The following is an 18,032-nucleotide window of genomic DNA, read 5'->3' on the forward strand; positions in this document are numbered from 1 at the left end:
TTTGTACGCTTTCCCTCATAGCACACTCTTCTGATTTCTGTAATGTTGTAATTCTTTTCTTCTTATGTTTTTATTTCAAAACCTAAGGTCGTCTTGTAACCCAGACACGTTTAAGGGGAAATATTCATTTCTGTATTTTGTCATGTCTTGGAGGAAAAGTAATTCCAATTATTATTCCTTTTATTGATATTTTTCCTTCTTTCTTCATCCTCCAGGGAGGGATAAAAGCCAGGGGGTCACATGACCATGGTGACACTTGAGGTCACTCTGGGGTGGGGACCACACCTTGGGGCACTCCACTTAACCTATCTTCAGGCTCTGAAACTACTTCTTCAGACCCCTGAGGTATACAAAGCAGAATGATCAGGCTGCAGAAAGGATTTCTAAGAGATGACATGTCCCCATGCCATATTCCTACAAAGAGGAGCAGATGAGTCAGGAGCCCAGAGCAGGCTTCTATCCTAAACTAACAACTAGAGCCTTCTGAAGGCTGTGGTTGTGTCAAGCAGACCCCACCTTTCAAGTTCATTAAGTACAGAGTCTGAAAAAACTTCAACTTCTGTTATTAAATGGAAAAAGTATAAAATTAGCTTGAAGGGGAAGCTATCTTGGGAGGTAATGCAAATGATTTGTTTTGTGTTTCTGGAGACGTGACAGGTGCTGACTCCCATAGATGCTTGATTGCAAATAAAAAACAGTTTCCCTAAGAACCTTCAGAAAGGCTCCAGCATTACTGAAACCACTGCTTTCATTTGCTTAAAGAAAATGCACGTATGAATTTTTCATGCCCTGGCCAAATGTGTTACCCTTTAATTTACTCAGGGAGTCCAAATGAATGGGAAAACCTGCTTTGTTTTGTTTTTGTCTGCTTAATTTTGTAGTTGCAGAAACTTTCCAATTTTCTCCTTTGTCTCATAATGCCAGGAGTTCAATGCTAGGTTGAAGCTTAATATAATAACCTCGAATTTCAAGCTGTATTACAAAAGTATAGTCATCAAAACAATATGGTATTGGCATAAAAACAGACATATAGCTCAATCAAATGGAATAAAGAACCCAGAAATACATACACATACACACACACACACACACATACGCACATGCCCACACAAACCAAATTATATTTTCCTTACCATAAAGTTGAAAAGTGTATCTATCTCCTTCATGGATGTAATATGTACACGCCAGTGGATACATGGTCATATCTGTAGAGTTGTTAGTATAGGCTTTCAAGACACAGAGATATGAACTGGAATTCCAACTCCATGGGCTACCACTCTTGACCTTGGGCAAGTTGTATCATGTCTGTAAGCCTAAGTTTCACCATCCATGAGATAGGCATGATAACTCCTGCCTTGCGGAGTTTGGGGAACATCAAAGGAGATGATGAAGTAAAGATTAGCCCAGTGTCTGCCTCACTGTGTTTAATAAATGTTGAGGATTACTCTGCTTCCCAGTGAGAGCCCAAGTGCGGGCTCATGTTAAAAGAATGCTTCTCAGGGCGCCTGGGTGGCTCAGTGGGTTAAGCCACTGCCTTCGGCTCAGGTCATGATCTCAGGGTTTTGGGATCGAGTCCCTCATCGGGCTCTCTGCTCAGCAGGGAGCCTGCTTCCCTCTCTCTCTCTCTCTCTCTCTCTCTGCCTTTCTCTCTGTCTACTTGTAATCTCTGTCTGTCAAATAAATAAATAAAATCTTAAAAAAAAAAAAAAGAATGCTTCTCAGACAGTGACATCCATGTGAACCACCTCCACTTTCTTTTTTTTTTTTTTTCCCCCACCTCCGCTTTCTTAAAAGGTGGAGTCTGCAAGGGCTTTGAAATCCCTCGCTTGCTTCCAGGTGAAGTTGAGGCCATGTCAAAAGGCGGGATCATAAAAGATGTTTGCCTGTGCAGGTATTTTATTTATCTAACCAATGCTTCCTAATACTCTGCACATTAGAAGCTTCCAAGGAAATCTTTTTTAAAAATGGATGCTGTCCTCACAAAAGGATTAGAATTTATATTTAAAGAATCTGAGGTGGGGCCTGGTATTTTTTTAAAAAGCCTCCAGAGTGATTCCAATAATGGCCACAGTTGAGGCACCCTGCTCAGCGACCGTGATGTGCATCCAGGCTTGAGAAACGTGTCTTCATGCACTTGTTTGCAACTGCAATTTTATTGCCTCTGTAATTTACATTAAGTAAGAATAATTTAGGATCTTAAAAGCATATTGCATTTCCTGAACTCCTCATTTTTATGAGGTAATAAGCTCTCAGCTTTGCATGTCTTAGAAGATTTAATTGAGAAAAATTACATCAAATAACAATGAATCCTCTAGTTTTCTGAGCTACTCAGATATTTAGTTGAGGTTTGCTAACTACTCTTTCCTCTTATGAACATTAGCTGAAAAATATCACCTGCCTAAGAGGCAACATACTTTATACCTACAACCCCTCCACATACTCTGCACAAAGCAGAGGAGAAAAGAAACAAGCAGAAAATGGACTTTTGTCAAAGGCCCGAGTGTAAAGAGGGGAGTTCTACTGTCGGCTATGGGGAGTTCCAGAGGAAGTTACATTCTCTCTCTCATGAGAAGAAAGCCTAAGTGCGGTAAATAAATTTGCTAAATAAATTCAATAGAGGCAACACCCAAGGTCCTCTGACACTTATATATCAGACTTAGCAACTGAACTTACTTGCAAATCCCATTTATCTTCCCTGCTTCCTGCTGTATCATGTGTGAAAAAAAAAAAAAAAGGTGAATTCCTGACCCTGGCACACAGAAGGTGGCTGCTTATGTATTAGATGAATGAGTAAGTAAATATTGCTCTTCAGGCCAGAGTGGATTTGGTAGCAGGTAGCTCTGTCTTGGTTGAAAGAGGACTTATTAACTCAACGTTTGGAGAGGACCCCCATCAGAAAGGGATCTACCTTTAAGAGGTCTTGTCAGGGAGACCCAGAGTGAGAGTTACTACGAGAGGATTTCATGAAATGGGATCATGCAGGGAATTCGGAAGCACGGGTCTCTATTCACACGTGTCATCTCACAGTCTTCTCAGCCTGTCCAGGCAAATGCGGGCGTGATCAGCAGTGTTTTACCAAGAAGCACTCGTGTTCTAGGCCTGCCCCAGCCCCAGCCTGCTGCCAGATGTGAATTCTTTCCTGTACTGCAAATCTGTCAGAAAGGCATATCAATGTTCTAGTGATGGTGAAAACAGGGCTTGCAGGCAAAATGTAAACTCGCCCAGTTGTTCTTGAGAAAGCTCAAGTTTGGCGTAACTACCAAGTGCGCTGTGTGATGATTAAGAACGCCAGCTTGTGCCACACGGGCAAGTTGCAGTTTGAGGAGAGGAAGACAGAAGTGAGTATGGTTAGGCTCATCCTCTCTTACTTCTCCCTCTTGCTGCCATTTACCAAACCCTTAAGTGGAATGTACTGTGTGCTGGGCACTAAAGGTACCAAAACAAACTCAGCCTGGTCACTACCTTCAAAGTCTTGCAGGATCGTAGGAGGAGAAACTCAGGTCAGAAGAGAATTGCAATGTGAACCATTTAAGCAACAGGAAACCCAAAATTTACTAGTACTTTAAAATCTATTGCCCAGGAGGTTCCTGGGTGGCTTAGTCAGTTAAGCGTCTGCCTTTGGCTCCGGTCGTGATCCCAGGGTCCTGGGATGGAGCCCTGCAATGTGGCTTCTCCCTCTCCTTCTGCCCCTCCCCCTCAAATTGTGCTCTTTCAAATAAATAAATAAAATCTTTCAAGAAAAAAATCTATCGCCCAGGATGGTCAGGGAATGGGCTGTCCTGGTTTATAAAATATCACAGTTAATAAAGAATGGCCCTTGGGGCGCCTGGGTGACTCAGAGGGTTAAGCCTCTGCCTTCGGTTCAAGTCATGGTCTCAGGGTCCTGGGATCGAGGCCCGCATCACTCTCTGCTCAGCAAGGAGCCTGCTTCCCCCTCTCTCTGCCTGCCTCTCTGCCTACTTGTGATCTCTCTCTCTGTCAAATAAATAAATAAAATCCTTAAAAAAAAAAAAAAAAAGAATGGCCCTGTGTTGCATATACAGATTACCACTTCCCCAAGAATTTTAACAGGGTACAAAAGACAGGAACCAGTGTTTGCTGACCGCCTATCCCCTGCCAAAATAAGGCACTTCATACGTGCCATTTTGTCTAACATTCACCACAGTACTTAGATGCAGATATTAACCTTGCACGTTTGTAGATAAAAAGGCAGAGACTCACCGAGCTAAATGACGTATTCAAGATCAAAGAGCTCATGATCTCACCCCAGTCGCTCTGTCACTAGACCCCATGCTCTTAATGTACCGCTTTTTGTAACAGTAAAATCTCCTTGAATAGCATATGCTTAGAAGCCGCAAATATTTGTTGAATGGATGTCCTGACTAATTAAATGAATGAATGAAGCAAGCCGTCCTGAATATAATTCGATCTAGTCTTTTGTCATCGTTCAGAAATTACTTTAAGATCTTGCCACACCTCTGTGTGATGAATGTCCATTCCCCCATGATGGACGTGACATGACCTTGTGCAGTTCCCCACAGGGTCTTCAGGCGTACGTCACCTTCATTAGTTTTACTCTGCTTTACCACTCTTCATGCCGTCGTTTTTATAGAATTCCTTAAAATCAGCTCAGCTTTTCTTCTTTGAGAACGATGGAAAACAAGGACCACTGTTACTGGTAAACAGAGGATATAAGCAAAAATAAATGTGATGAAAGCAGTGTTATTAAATTCTACCCCGAAACCTACAGTATCTGCCTGGGAGCTTTCTCTTTTATTAAAAGGAGAAATAGTCGTTATTGGAGGTGTGAGAATCTAGTTGCAAATTATATATTACTTGAAGGGTTGAAACAGGATTAAAGAGGAAATAAATTCCTCTCTGAATAATTCAGTTCCCTTTAAGCCTTAATTCTACCTTAAATAAAATTATTTTGCATGCTTCATATTTGCCTCATATTTTGGGAAATACTGCTGCAGTAACTATAGAATTTTAGCGAAACATCTAATTGGCTCCGAATTTTAACTTCACGAACTGTATGTCCTGGCGTGAACCTCTTTGAGCCAGTTTCCTCACCTGTAAAACAGTAATAATAATACATATTTCATGGTTGTATTTTCAAGATTAAATGATGTAGTTATAGAGACCTAGCACAGTGCCTGGTGCATGGTAGGTATACACTAAATATTAGTTCTATTCTTCCTTTCTCCTTATTGACAGAAAAGAACTTTGTCCAGTGGACTGATGTGACACGGTGGTTAAGGGCACACCTGGGTCTGATCCAGGCTACTTTCCTGTGCCTCAATTTCATTTTCTAACAAGAGGATGGCTCTACCTTGCTAGCTTTCTGGGAAAACTCAATGAGATTGTATGTTGGCAGAGGACTAACCCCTAGTAAGAACTCAACAGATGATAATTATTATTACTCCCAGTCACGAGAGGAGGTCGTCTTTGGCAGGGATGATATAATCTGATCCATACAGAGAAAATGAGCCTGGGTGAGAGGCGAGAAGCAGTAATCAGCCACACAGGTGGGGCGTATTGCGAGGAGAGAAGTAGCTCAAAACAGTGGATCAAGGGTTCCACTCTTGCCCAGACAGGACAGGGCACGGGAGAGAAAGGAGCCTGAAGGACGGCCCAGTTCGTGACAGGTGTCTCCTGGACCACAGGGGTGGGATGGGCCCCCTCAGCTCCCACTCTGTACAGAACTGAGATGTGAAGGCAAACAGTGGGAGAACGCCTTGTTTTTTGTTCAGCTTTATTTACAGTGACGGCCCCTAAGGAACTGTACACAGTAGACTATGGGAGCAATGTGACCCTGGAGTGTCGCTTTGACACTGGAGGTCATGTGGAACTCGGAAACCTAAAGGCCAGTTTGCAGAAGATGGAAAACTCTACATCCTTGCAGAGTGAAAGAGCCAGCTTGCTGGCAGAGCAGCTGCCCCTGGGGAAGGCCTCGTTCCACATCCCTCGAGTGCAGCTGGCGGACGCGGGCCAGTACCGCTGCCTCATCATCTACGGCCTCGCCTGGGACTACAAGTACCTGACTCTGAAAGTCAAAGGTCAGTCGTTTCCAGGGCGGGAATCTGTGGAGGGATCTGCCCAAGCAAAAACCAGGAGGATGGTTGCAAAGAGACGGGGCTATCTTAGAGAAAACAGAAGCACCTGCCCAGAAATATTTTCTTAACATCTGAGTGTAAGGTAGCTGAGGTGAGGGTACGTCAGGGGAGGAGCTGCAGGAATGCTGTGGGTCTAGAGGGAAGGCGGGCAATGGGTCCCTGAAAGCCGGGAGGGTGCCCAGCATAAGCTTTGTCTGCTCACAGTTCCCCCAAGGAACAACACTGGCTTGATCATTAAGCTCCTCTTTAAGGGAAGCTTACTCCTCTAGTCCAGAGTTTTTCAAACCATGGTTTGCTGGCCATTCGTGGAATAAAGCATCGGTTTGGTGAGTAGCAACCAGGTGGGTGGGTGTCTTTCTCCAAATAAAAGGAATAGACCAGAAGGCATCACTTAGTAGGGCTGAGCGTCATTTTGTGAAACTCTTGTTTCAGAGGTGCGGTGTGTGTGTGTGCGTGTGTGTGTGTGTTGGATTATGATGTAAAATATTTTTTCTCACTGTGGGACACGGTCCCAAAAGTTTGGAGACCACTGCTCTAGTCCAAGCTTCACGTATGCAAATGAAGCAGCCGAAGTCCAAGAAGTGAGGGTGGTGGGCTCAGGGAGCCCAGTCAGGTCCATCGCTGTCCCAGTTCCTCTAGATTAAGGGCTCTCCTCCCCACAACACAAGCCAAGAACCTAAGTTTGAAGAAATCTTCAAGTTCATGTTTGCTTTGGAAAAGGGCATTTTGGGAAAGCCTTCTAACAAATACAAAAGAACAGACTACATTCTGTTCCTAGCTTGTGTCTTTCAGCCCACACTGACTGATCTGGGTTTTCTCTGTCCCCTCCCAGTCTCACCCAGTAAGTCTCAGAGGATCTGTACTGTCTTCTGGAAAGTCCATAGACTTTGGACCCTAAAGACCATGGACCTTGGTAGCCATGTTGTGACTTCATGATCTGGTACAAGGAAGGATAAACTGGGAGGATTAGACATGAGGGTAAACGCTTTCACCTGTGATCTTGGGCAGGTTATTTCACCTGTACAATCACAGATTTTTCTTATTTGGAAAAGGATAGCCATAGTAGCACCTACCACAGAGGATTATTATACAAATTTTAAAAGATACGGAACTTAAGAAGTGAGCATGGTTCTTGGCCTGTGGTGAGTGTCTGGAGAGCTGGTCCGAAGACCTCCTCTCACCTCAGCTCTCAGTAAGTCATGAGGAGAGTCACTAGCCTGGATGTAACTGCCTTCTCTCTTAATTGCCTTTCCCGCACCCACAACCGGGATGAACTCCAGAACTTTGAAGCTCGTCTGATCTCAATTAATGGGAGGAAAGCAGGCTCTACATGCTCACGATCCCCAAGTGAATTCAGTGTCTGCATCCCCAGCGCACTGCCTCCGTGTTTGTTAACCTCTGCTTGAATGCTATAATGCATCGTGGGGTCCCTGGGCAACGTGGGGCCAGTCCTTACACTCCTTCTCCCCAGCTGAGGGCGGCCCCTCCTTCCTGGGATGCCGCACTGCCGGCTTCATCCCCTAGAGCAGAGGTGGCTCAGCTGCAGGCCAGTGTATTCCTTAAGTCTTAATTATTCATTCTTTAAATCCTTGCTGCTCTTCAAACGATGGTAAATGGGGATCACAAGATTTTCTGAGGGTTTGCAGGGGCCCAGGCAATTTTAGGAAATGAGTTTCTAATTCTTCCTCTTCCCCACATATTCTTTCCCCAAACTGAGTGTGCCTGAGAATTAGCCTTCCAGGCAAGTCTCTTGGGGTTCCCCTAAAACACTTCCTCTTTTATCATCGGCGTCTTCCATTTCGTAAGAAGCGTACCTCTCCCTAATGTGGTGCGTTGCCTCAGGATGTAGAAAAACTCTACCTTGCTAAGCAAAAGACTAATCAGAAATATTGATACCTTATCAAACTAATGACTAACAAATCCTTCCTCAAAACAGGTGATGCCAAATTCTGTTTTCAACCAAGCTGGAGGAGGCCCTAATACGGTTAAGAGCTGATGCTAAAAAATGAAGTAGGGGTGGTTGTTGTTATTTTGCCGTATAAATCATAAGGCTTTTGAGCATGAAATGACATCTCTATAACAAAACTCCTCCCACACCCACTTACTTGTTCATACGAGTAAGTTTCCTTAGCCTTTCTTGTCATAAAAATGGAAAAATAGAAATAGAGCTGAGGCCAGTCTTGTCTCATTCCAACAACCATATGCATCCTTGGATACATATGAAATTGAAAAAGAGAGCCCCACCCGTCCTCTTCAAGGATACATTTCTAGAAAACTTTTATCTTTTTTTTTTTCTGTGTTCCAAGATTCATTGTTTATGCACCACGCCCATGGAAGACATTAGGAGAAGGAAAACGCTTATCTTTTATCTTTTATCAATATTCATAATATTTTCCATTTTGATTAGGTGTTCTGATAATAGAAATTAGATTTCGGTGCAGAAGGAAACGGAACACTTGAAGCCTTGTGATCACAAGCAAAAAAATTAATCTCAATAGCTATACCTATTTTGTTGTTGCACAGAAATATAAGGATCCCCAATACAAGAGCTTTCTAACATGTTGAGATCGGATAGAATCCTATAGAAAAAGTGGAATGGGAGCTGAAAGTCATGGAATGAAACAGTGTGAAAAAGAGACAATTTAAAGCTCTGACCATTACAGGAGAATTTTTTGAAAGATTTTATTTATTTATTTGAGAGAGGGAGAGAACACACAGGGAGAGAGAGAGGGAGAAGCAGACTCTCAGCTGAGGAGGGAGCCCAGTGTGGGACTCAATCCCAGGACCCTGAGATCATGACCTGAGCTGAAGGCAGAGGCTTAACCGACTGAGCCTCCCAGGTGCCCCTATAGGAGAATTTTTTTTTAATTTTTTTTTTTAATTTTTTTGAAAGACAGAGATCACAAGTAGGCAGAGAGGCAGGCAGAGAGAGAGAGGGGGAAGCAGGGTCCCCGCCAAGAAGAGAGCCCAATGTGGGGCTCAGTCCCAGGATGCTGGGATCATGACCTGAGCCAAAGGCAGAGGCCCCAGCCCACTGAGCCACCAAGGTGCCTATAGAAGAATTTGTATATGTATTTTTCCAAGGACAGGGGTGTGTATAAAAGATACTTCCTTTGATATCTAGACAGCATTAGGTACATATGTAAGAGGGAAATCATTGTTTTACTTAAAATATATAATGTTTATAAGATGATAAACATTATATATTTTTCCAATACACACACTTAGAAAAAATTGTAAGAACCTACCTAATAAATGTGTGAGACGGTGCAAGCAAAAACAGGAAAAGTTGAAGACCATCACCTAAGAGTATCCTATCCTGACCAGGGGAGACCTGGTGCCTCAGTCAGGATCTGCTACAATAAAACAGGACAGGAAGAAGTATGTGCTTTTTCCTTAAAATGCCTGATCTATGGCATAAACTTGAAAACAGCTTTATAGCACCTACTTTGATATCTGGGCAGTAGTTGATATTAAATATAGTGAAAAGAAAACTACTTTTTTAAAAGCACAGGAAAAACAGTACTAGGTAGAAGGGCTAGAGAGTCTAAAAGACACAGGGACACTGGGTTCTGACAGGCAACTGTCTGAGAGAGGGTAGGGAGTGTGGCTGAAGAGAAGATGCCAGAGAGCCCAGGGACTGAGCCAAGGATCCCAGACAGACACAGAAGTCCTGGGAACAGAAGGGCCAAACCCGCCCCCAAAGCCCTAGCAGGACATGAGGAAGGGGAAGGGAGAACGCCAACCCCCGGAGTGGACTGAGGCTCACAGAAGTCTTTCAAGCCCACAAAAAGGCCCAGGCTAGATGGGAGTTCGACTTGAGCGAGCAGAGGAAGGAGGCAACAAGGCTTCCATTTTCTCTCACCATGGCCTTTACCCTGAGGAGGGGATGACAAAGGACCTGGAGAGGAAACAGCCCAAGGGCAGCAGGGCAGCCTTGAAAGGATAAGGGACAGTTGGCCCCTGGACCTAGAGAAAGCATTGGCTTAAAGCACTTACTGATGGGACTAAGTCTCTCCCTTTCCTCCTTTGGCGAAACAGGAGGGTAATAAAGGAAGCTGGAGTTTGACAATTGTGTTCTGAATTCTGCAGTGGGCAAAAGCTCCTGGGGAGTACAAGCTGTGTAACTGAGGTTCCTCCCCAGGTCATCTGACAGAGGAATTGGGAGCAAGCCTAAAAGATTTCCCTCAGCGATTCCTAGAAACCTGCCTACATTCTGTAAGACCAAGGCATGTGAAACTACATTTCTTCCTCTTCATTACCATCCTTGCGATGATAGAGCAGAGAATACCACCTGCTGCTTATCTCCATTTCAGAGATGCTAGAGTGGCCAGTCGCATTGGGATCCTGCAGTCAGAGACGACCAGGGAGACAGAAACCATTCAAACCGGCAGAAATTGAAATTTGAAAACAGAAATTCTTTTAATAGAACAGACAGAGTAACTAATCAGGGGGAACAGGGAGGCAAATCAGCAATTAGCAATAACGAGAAGCTGCTGCCTGCACTGGACTGGAGGGAGCGGAAGAAGGCAGGGCTAAAGGAGCTCAGGGGCCAGAGCCACGGAGCAGCTACTAGGACCACAGCAGGCCCATCCAGTGGCAGCAGGAGGAAGGAAGAGCTGTGGGGGCTGCTGGAGAGGCCCTTGGAGCATAGGGCCCTGGGGGGAAACACTGTCACTTCTCCCTCCTGTTTGCCCTCCAGACCTCTCACTGTGCCTCCTGTGGGCTGTCAGGAGCCTGGGAGACACAGCCTGCAGGAGTCGGCCTTCACACGGGGCAGAGCAGGGAAGAACACTTACAGGATGGATCTGAGGGCAGACGGACCCAGGATCCACACGGCACACATCTTGTGCGTAAACTGGTAAAATGTGCGATGAATGGTGGTGTAGTTGACCAGAACTGTAACAGACTCAACAGCCGGTAGGTGTTGACTCAAGGCTGACAAAGGGTGATGGATGATCTTGGGTCAACCAGGAGACAGTCTGCAGGTGCCCACAGGGTTGTTATAGCCAACGTAGCTGCACCTAGATCATTCATTTAATACCATTTACGACTTTAGGCTGCATGAAAACCCTATGTGGGCCTAAAATGTGCTCAACACATAGAAGTAATTAGTCACCCTGCGCTTTATACTGCTTGGGTAAAATCTGGAATCTAGATCATGTTACACTGGCAAACAAAGTGATTCCAAAGACTGGTACGTGGAACTGGGTCTGAAAACACTCCTGTGAGATATGGTTGAAGGAAGTCGGAGTGTTTTACCCAGAAGGGAAAGACTATATGGAATCTTGCCACTTATCTTCAAATACCCAAAGGACCATATTCAGCAGCTAATGATCCTTGCTAATATTAATTGAATTTTTACTATGCTCTAGGCCCCTAGCTCATTCAATCACCCTAACACCTCTGTTAAGGAAAGGTATTATCATACCTGTTTATAAAGGAGAAACTTGAGGGCTTTAAAGGTCACGTAACTAGCCCTTGGCTCAAGCCTAATCAAACCACGTTCTTAACTCCTATGTAGATCATACATTGACTTACTAAACCACACAGTTATCAAGGGGTTGAAGCTACCAAGAGGCAAAGTTTGACTTGGGAGAAGGATGATCTTTCCAGTGAAAGTTTAACTTTCTTATTGTCTAATCATGGTAATGGCTGCTCCTAGCAGTAGGAGTTTCCATTTATAGATGTATTTAGCCAAAAGTTAGTTATCTAGCAGCTTACCAATATCAGAAAAGATAATCTTTAAAAAGAGAAAAGAAAAGATAATTTTTATTTTATTTATTACTTATTTATTGTTTTAAATTATTTATTTATTCCGTTTATCTTTATTAAAGATAAAAAGGGGCATTTCATCATGATAAATAAGTCAATATGAGAGGGAGACGTAACAGTCCTCAATGTGTCTATGTCTAACAACATAACTTCAGAATATGTAACACACAAAAAAACACCAAAAAATTCTCTAAAAGCAGAAATAGATCCACAATCTTTTGGAGATTTCAAGTCATCTCTATTATAACAGGTAAAGTAACAAAAAAGAAAATAGAAGAATCGTGCAAGCATAGCCATCTTGGCCAACTGACGTGTGTGAAACTTATACCCAACAACAGCTGAGTAGGAAGTTGGACTCGTTTGAATTGTCAGATCACTTTTAGCTCTGAAATTCTAAAATTTACTCATCTTTTCCTAAGAATAGCCCCCTTGGTCCAGCTTCCCCATTGTGTGTGGCTGATAGTGATGCCTTTCCCCCACTTCCCGAATTGCACAAGGCTGTGGAGGCATCTTTAATGTTGTATACATGCAGGTTGTGAGATCCCATCCTTTTCCCAGCCTTGTTGGTTCTTCTAGTTGAACATCTCTCTCATCTTCTCCCTCATTTCTATATCCCAGATTACAGACTCAGCCTCTCTTCTGATTCTTGACCCTCCTACCCATGACATCACCTCTCAACATGGCCCCCAAGAGCAGCTTCTTGTTCTGAGCTCCCCTGCAGGAATGGGCCAGACCTTCATATGCAACACATTGAGTCCATTTGTTCTCCTCCATCCCTCCCCCAAAGCCCCCAGCGCTTACAGAAGTAACCTGCACTGTAATAGGATAAGTGATCGTTAAGAGGACATCAAACCAAGGGGAAATAGTATAGATAAATACAATGAAAGATAAGTGGGTCCTCAAAATGCATGCTTTAGATACTGTTAAATTGCCAGAGGTAGATCAAAATTGGCTTAAAGGAGACTGGTAAGTCTAACCAGTTCAAGTCCTCACTAGGCTGCTTCAAAACCCGATTCTCCTCATGTTCTACTAGTTCCATGTGCCCCTAAGTCCCCGCCCTTCCTGTGTCTGTTGCTCCATCCCCAAACATTTTGCTATTACATAGACAATCATCCTCTTATGATGATTCCAATACAGAATTCAGAATAATGCAGCCATGAAGGGCATGAGTTCAAGCCCCCCCACCAACCCCAGATTCTAGCTGTTTCCTTATTTATAAAATAGGAAAATGAATTTTCCTTGACTCCTAGGGTCCTTACAGAGTTTACATGAGGTAATGTTTGTTAAAGAGATAGAATCAGATTTTAGAGCCACTCACCTCTGTTCCTCTCTAAGCTGTACGTACAAGAATCAATAACCAAATGGGAAATGAACTCCATTTTTTAAACTCATAACCGGATGAGCACATGATTTTCTCCTTTCCCCTCTCCCAACTTCAGGGCTTCTCTGGTGATCTACACTGGAGAACATGACTTGGGGCCTCTTTTTTCTTGCACCCTCATCTTAGCTTAGAGTTCAGGTTTGCAGAAGACCCTGAAGTTACTCTATCCAGCATCATGGGTAAGAAAGTTCACCTCACCCATCCAGTTACAAGCAGAAGGTGGAAAACCATGAGCAGGGAAGAGATCAGAGTTTTTTGAGCTAGGCCAGCCAGCCGGCCCAGCTGGTTATGCTTTCCCACATGGAGGCAAGAACTCAAGAGAGGGCTGTGGGTTGTGAACCGTGCTTCAAGACTCAGTCACCCAGTCCAGTGAACTGTGACCCACTGAGCATCTTTGACCATAACTAATCAAGTTAGCAACTCCTGACACAGGGACACAAAGGAGCAAAAATTGTGAAGAGGGGCCTGAACATTCCTTTCCCCTCCGCAGGATGTAAAATCACAGGGCACGAAGCTGAGCACCTAGAAAACCCTTAGTACCTCACTGTTATCGTGATTTTAAGTTAAAATCGCTTTTCACAAAGAGTGTGCCCATTTCTACTCCTCCCAACAATTTAAGAAAAAAGTAGATTTGTCACCCCTGTGCCATATATGCAATCAAAATTTTTATCAAAATTCTGTTTCTTAAATATTTCCTACCTAATGAAAGCTAGTACTCATTTCCTCTTCCCTTCACTGAAAAATTGACAGGTTACTTCCTGTATTCCCTGGTATTTGCATGTGTTATTAATATTTGTTTTGGGCTATCATCTAAAATAATTGGACAATTTGTCCTTGTGTCTTCCTATTGCTTTCAATGTCACTTAGATCTGTTTCCTAGAGGGCAGGGAGCAATGTTTGATTAATTTACTCAGCATGTACAGGTGTGTGTGGCTCACTGTGTGTGTGTATGTGTGTGTGTGTGTTTTGGACAGGAGAAGCAAGTAATAGATATAGTCAATTCTTGACTACTTATAGACAGACCCTATGTCTTTATTTTTTCTCCTCCTAATCTCACAGAGAAGAAAGGAAAGAGGGAAGTGGGAAGAGAATTTTCTCCTGTAGAAGCAGCAACAAATAAACCAAGAATATGGGGGTGAAAAAGTGATTTTATTTATCCCCCTCTCTTTTCTCCAGTCCTCAGCCGTGAGATAATTTGGAATAATACAGGAAGCCACAGAGTGCGGTGGGATAAAGTACTGTTGAGATTTGCAATCAGACTTCCGGTGTGCAAACATCTGCTCTCCCAGTTATTAGCCCCGTGACTCTGGGCAAAATACTCAATCTCGCTTCAGTTACTTCTAACCAAAATCTGGGACTATCAACAATGCCATTTTTGTTATAAGAATTATATCATTCAGTGTAAATAGGGTGCTATCTGAGGCAAAGAAATGTGTAAAAAAGTAAGACCATTATTACTTAGTATCGATAATGATAATTTTATTCATGCATGTTACCAAGTCCAAAGCCGTCTCGGAACCAGAGAAGAAAGATTATTTCTTTTTCTTCTTTTATTATCCAGCTTCCTACAAGAAAATAAACACTTCTATACTTAGGATCCCGGGGGTAGATGAGGTAGAGCTCACCTGCCAGGCTGAAGGTTATCCGTTGGCAGAAGTGTCCTGGCCAAACATCAACGTTCCTCCCAACACCAGCCACATCAAGACCGCTGACGGCCTCTACCAGGTCACCAGCGTTCTGCGCCTCAAGCTGCACCCTGGCAGGAATGTCAGCTGTGTGTTCCAGAATGCTAACATGGACGAACATACTTCAGCCATCTTTGAAGATGGCGAGAGTGGTAAGAGTGGCTCCCCCCTTCCTCACCCCCTCGGTTAGGGTTTAGGCAGGAAATAGATGGCACACTCAGAATGAGTCATTTGAGGACAGAGGGATGAAAGATCTATGTGTGAAGGCGTGGCAGGATTTAGAGAAGCTAGTAAGCATATTGCAGGACCCTGGGGCTTCCCCAGTCAGAGAAGCAATTACCACTGTTGGAGGAATTATTGAATCCTGGGAAAGGGAGCTGTAGGGAAAGTGCCCCTTGACAGGGGCAGTGGCCTCCAATAGAGGGACTCGGCCACCGGCACCTGTAACAACTCCGCACGGTGGAAGCTGGTAAAGGAACTCCCCAGCCTCCCCCTCCTCCCACCCCCCAGTCTCCTGCTGCTGCCTCCCATTGGCTGAAGCCACTGGAAGTCAGAAAACAAGGGAGTCCACTGATGTGTTCCATAAAGGTCAACCTCTCAGAGCTCAGAGCACAGTGTGGCAGTGGAGAGAATGGATCTGCAGAGGAAACAGAAAATATCCAGCACAAAAGCGAGTCCCTGTGACTCAGGCATTTGCAAGGAGTCAGCAGGATGAATGTTACTTTGCTGGCTTTGCTGATAGTCAAGTGGTTATGGGGTTTCCAAGGAAAACTGGTCTTTTGTACAATCAGAGCCTTTGCTGACTATGCTGAGTCCCACCCTTTAGATCTTCAGACACCGGGACAATTTCAAACAATTTTGGGAGTCTGACTATTTTTTAATTTGCCAAATAAGACCATTTATTTGCTAAGTAAGAGCAACTTATATCTAGTACCAAAATTCTTCCATAAGAGACAGGTCATTTTATCACTAAGCACATCATAATTTTCCTAGTGCTCCTATAACAAATTACTGCAAACTCTATGGGATTAAAACAACATTAATTTATTAACTGTGCTTCTGAAAATCGGAAATCCAAAAGGGGCTGTGCTGGGTTCAAACCAAGGTGTTGATAGGGTAACAGAGGCTTGAAGGGAGAGTTCCTTTTCTCATTTTTTCCAGTTTCTAGAGATCGCCTGCCTCCCTTAGCTCATGGTTCCTTCCTCCCCCTGCAGAGCCAATAGCTACATCCCTCAGACCTCTGCTTCTGTGTCCTCACATCTTTCTTTAATTCTCCTGCCTCCCGCTTCCACCTTATAAAGACCCTTCTAATTACAGTGGATGCCTTCCCACAACCCAATAATTCAGGTTAATTTTCCCATTTCAAGGTCCTGAATATAATCACATCTGCAAAATCCCTTTTCCTATGTGGGATAACACATTCAGAGATTTCAGGGATTCAAACATGGACCTCTTTGAGGGCACTCAGTATTCTCCTACCATCCCAGCAAAGGACATCATCTCTGAATGAAGGATAGTCCCTAGCACTACTTAAATATGACTTGATAGAAAATTTACTGTGTTGTCATTATATTTCACCTTTTGCCCTTCATGTTAGTTAGACAAAACAGAGCGTATGATAGGAGCTTGTGTAGCATCTAAGTATTTAGGTGGCGACCTCAGGGAGCGAAAAGGAGAGGTTGGGGTGATTCAGACAGAGAAGAAGGAAAAGTAAACATAACGGTACATTATCAAAGTTGTTGCTGTTGGGAAAACGGAGCCCAGATACCCAAGGGCCACGTGGGAAGTATACAGATGGCCTTCTCAGATGCTCACTCGGAGCACGTCAGGTGGAGGTCATCTGCTTTCACCCCTACAGATTGACATTAGTGTCCAGGATTGCACAGTCCACTCCCCCATGAGCTATGCATGCACGTGTGCTGAGTGAGCCCCCCCACCCCCAGCATCTGCACTGTCAGAGTCATCCCAGGGCAGAAAGCAAAGTAGCCATTTGAGGTGAATGAAATCCACTTAGACTTTTGCTGAGCCATGGCTGAAGTCAGAGGCGAAGTGAGAGACAATGGGGTAGGACGACAGCAGTCTGTCCCTTGCATGCTCAAGTTCACCTACAACCCTACATTAAGTCCACTGTGACTGAGCCTTCAGGCTGGGAGGCAGCCATGATCTCTTCAAAAGATTTCATATGCAAGAGTTCGGAGTACAGATTGAAGTTCCTGCTGCTACAGTTGATGGTTGAGATCTCTCTCATCCACCGGACATTCTAGGTTTCCCTCACTCAGCACTTCAGAGGGCACAGTCTGCTTCTCTGGGGGTGGGGAGGGGGACTGGCGACTCTGAGTTCCAGGCCTGAGAGAACTGAGCCTTTAGCTGCCTTGCCCTGAACACTGGTCGCAATTACCTTTTCATTGTTACTACTGAGCATGCAAGTCACACAAATCAGAGACTCACATGGTGAGGAAGGGGAGCTGACTGGAACCCAGGAGCCAGGTCAGGGGGTGGTTGCGTGGATACAACTCTGGCAGGGATGGGTGAACGATCTCTAGCTGCACAAAGATCTCCTTATCTCTTTGCCAGTTGCATTTATGAGTGATATCCTAGAAGATATTGAGCTGATGCAGACCCACAGGCTGTTGAGTCAGTGGTCAGCTATGCTGGCTTCCATGGAAAGAAGGGTCACCCCATTTCATTGGTAACTTTTCACTAGTTCAAGGTTTCCAGAAGAATGGCCTGTGTGCCCTTTCACTTCTCCACCACAAAGAAAAAAATACTGATGTAATCAGTGGTGCAAAGGCTAGATTCTAGTTATTTCAAAATTCTTCTTACCCAGGCCCCTGTTTCCCTGACCCTTCTGGAAAACCGCATTCCATCCAAAGTACTGGCTTGCACTTAACTAGGCAGGAGATTCCACACAGCAAAGGACAGTTAAGCAATTCCAAGAAAAATAAATCCTCCCTGTGATTGTTAGCATTTAAATGCCTCTGAAGTTCTAGTATGAATTAGTTATAGCTCAGTTTTCATAAGGCGACAAGTCTGGGGATCTTCACTGTGATAAAAAGAGATGGAGAATTTTGGAAG

The 18,032-nt window shown here is 44.0% G+C and overlaps 1 protein-coding gene across 2 annotated transcripts in view; it reads left to right on the forward strand.

Annotated features, from left to right (window-relative positions):
* The window catches only part of PDCD1LG2 (programmed cell death 1 ligand 2), a 54,918-nt gene that overhangs the window by 16,383 nt on the left and 20,503 nt on the right, over nucleotides 1–18,032 (forward strand). For both annotated transcript variants that reach the window (XM_046023099.1, XM_046023098.1), the window contains exons 3-4: nucleotides 5,754–6,059; nucleotides 14,834–15,109. In XM_046023099.1, coding sequence (XP_045879055.1) covers nucleotides 5,754–6,059; nucleotides 14,834–15,109 — 582 coding nt within the window. The remainder of the gene's footprint in view (nucleotides 1–5,753; nucleotides 6,060–14,833; nucleotides 15,110–18,032) is intronic.

Source organism: Meles meles, chromosome 11 (genome assembly GCF_922984935.1).
Source record: "Meles meles chromosome 11, mMelMel3.1 paternal haplotype, whole genome shotgun sequence".
In the NCBI taxonomy this organism is placed as follows: domain Eukaryota; kingdom Metazoa; phylum Chordata; class Mammalia; order Carnivora; family Mustelidae; genus Meles; species Meles meles.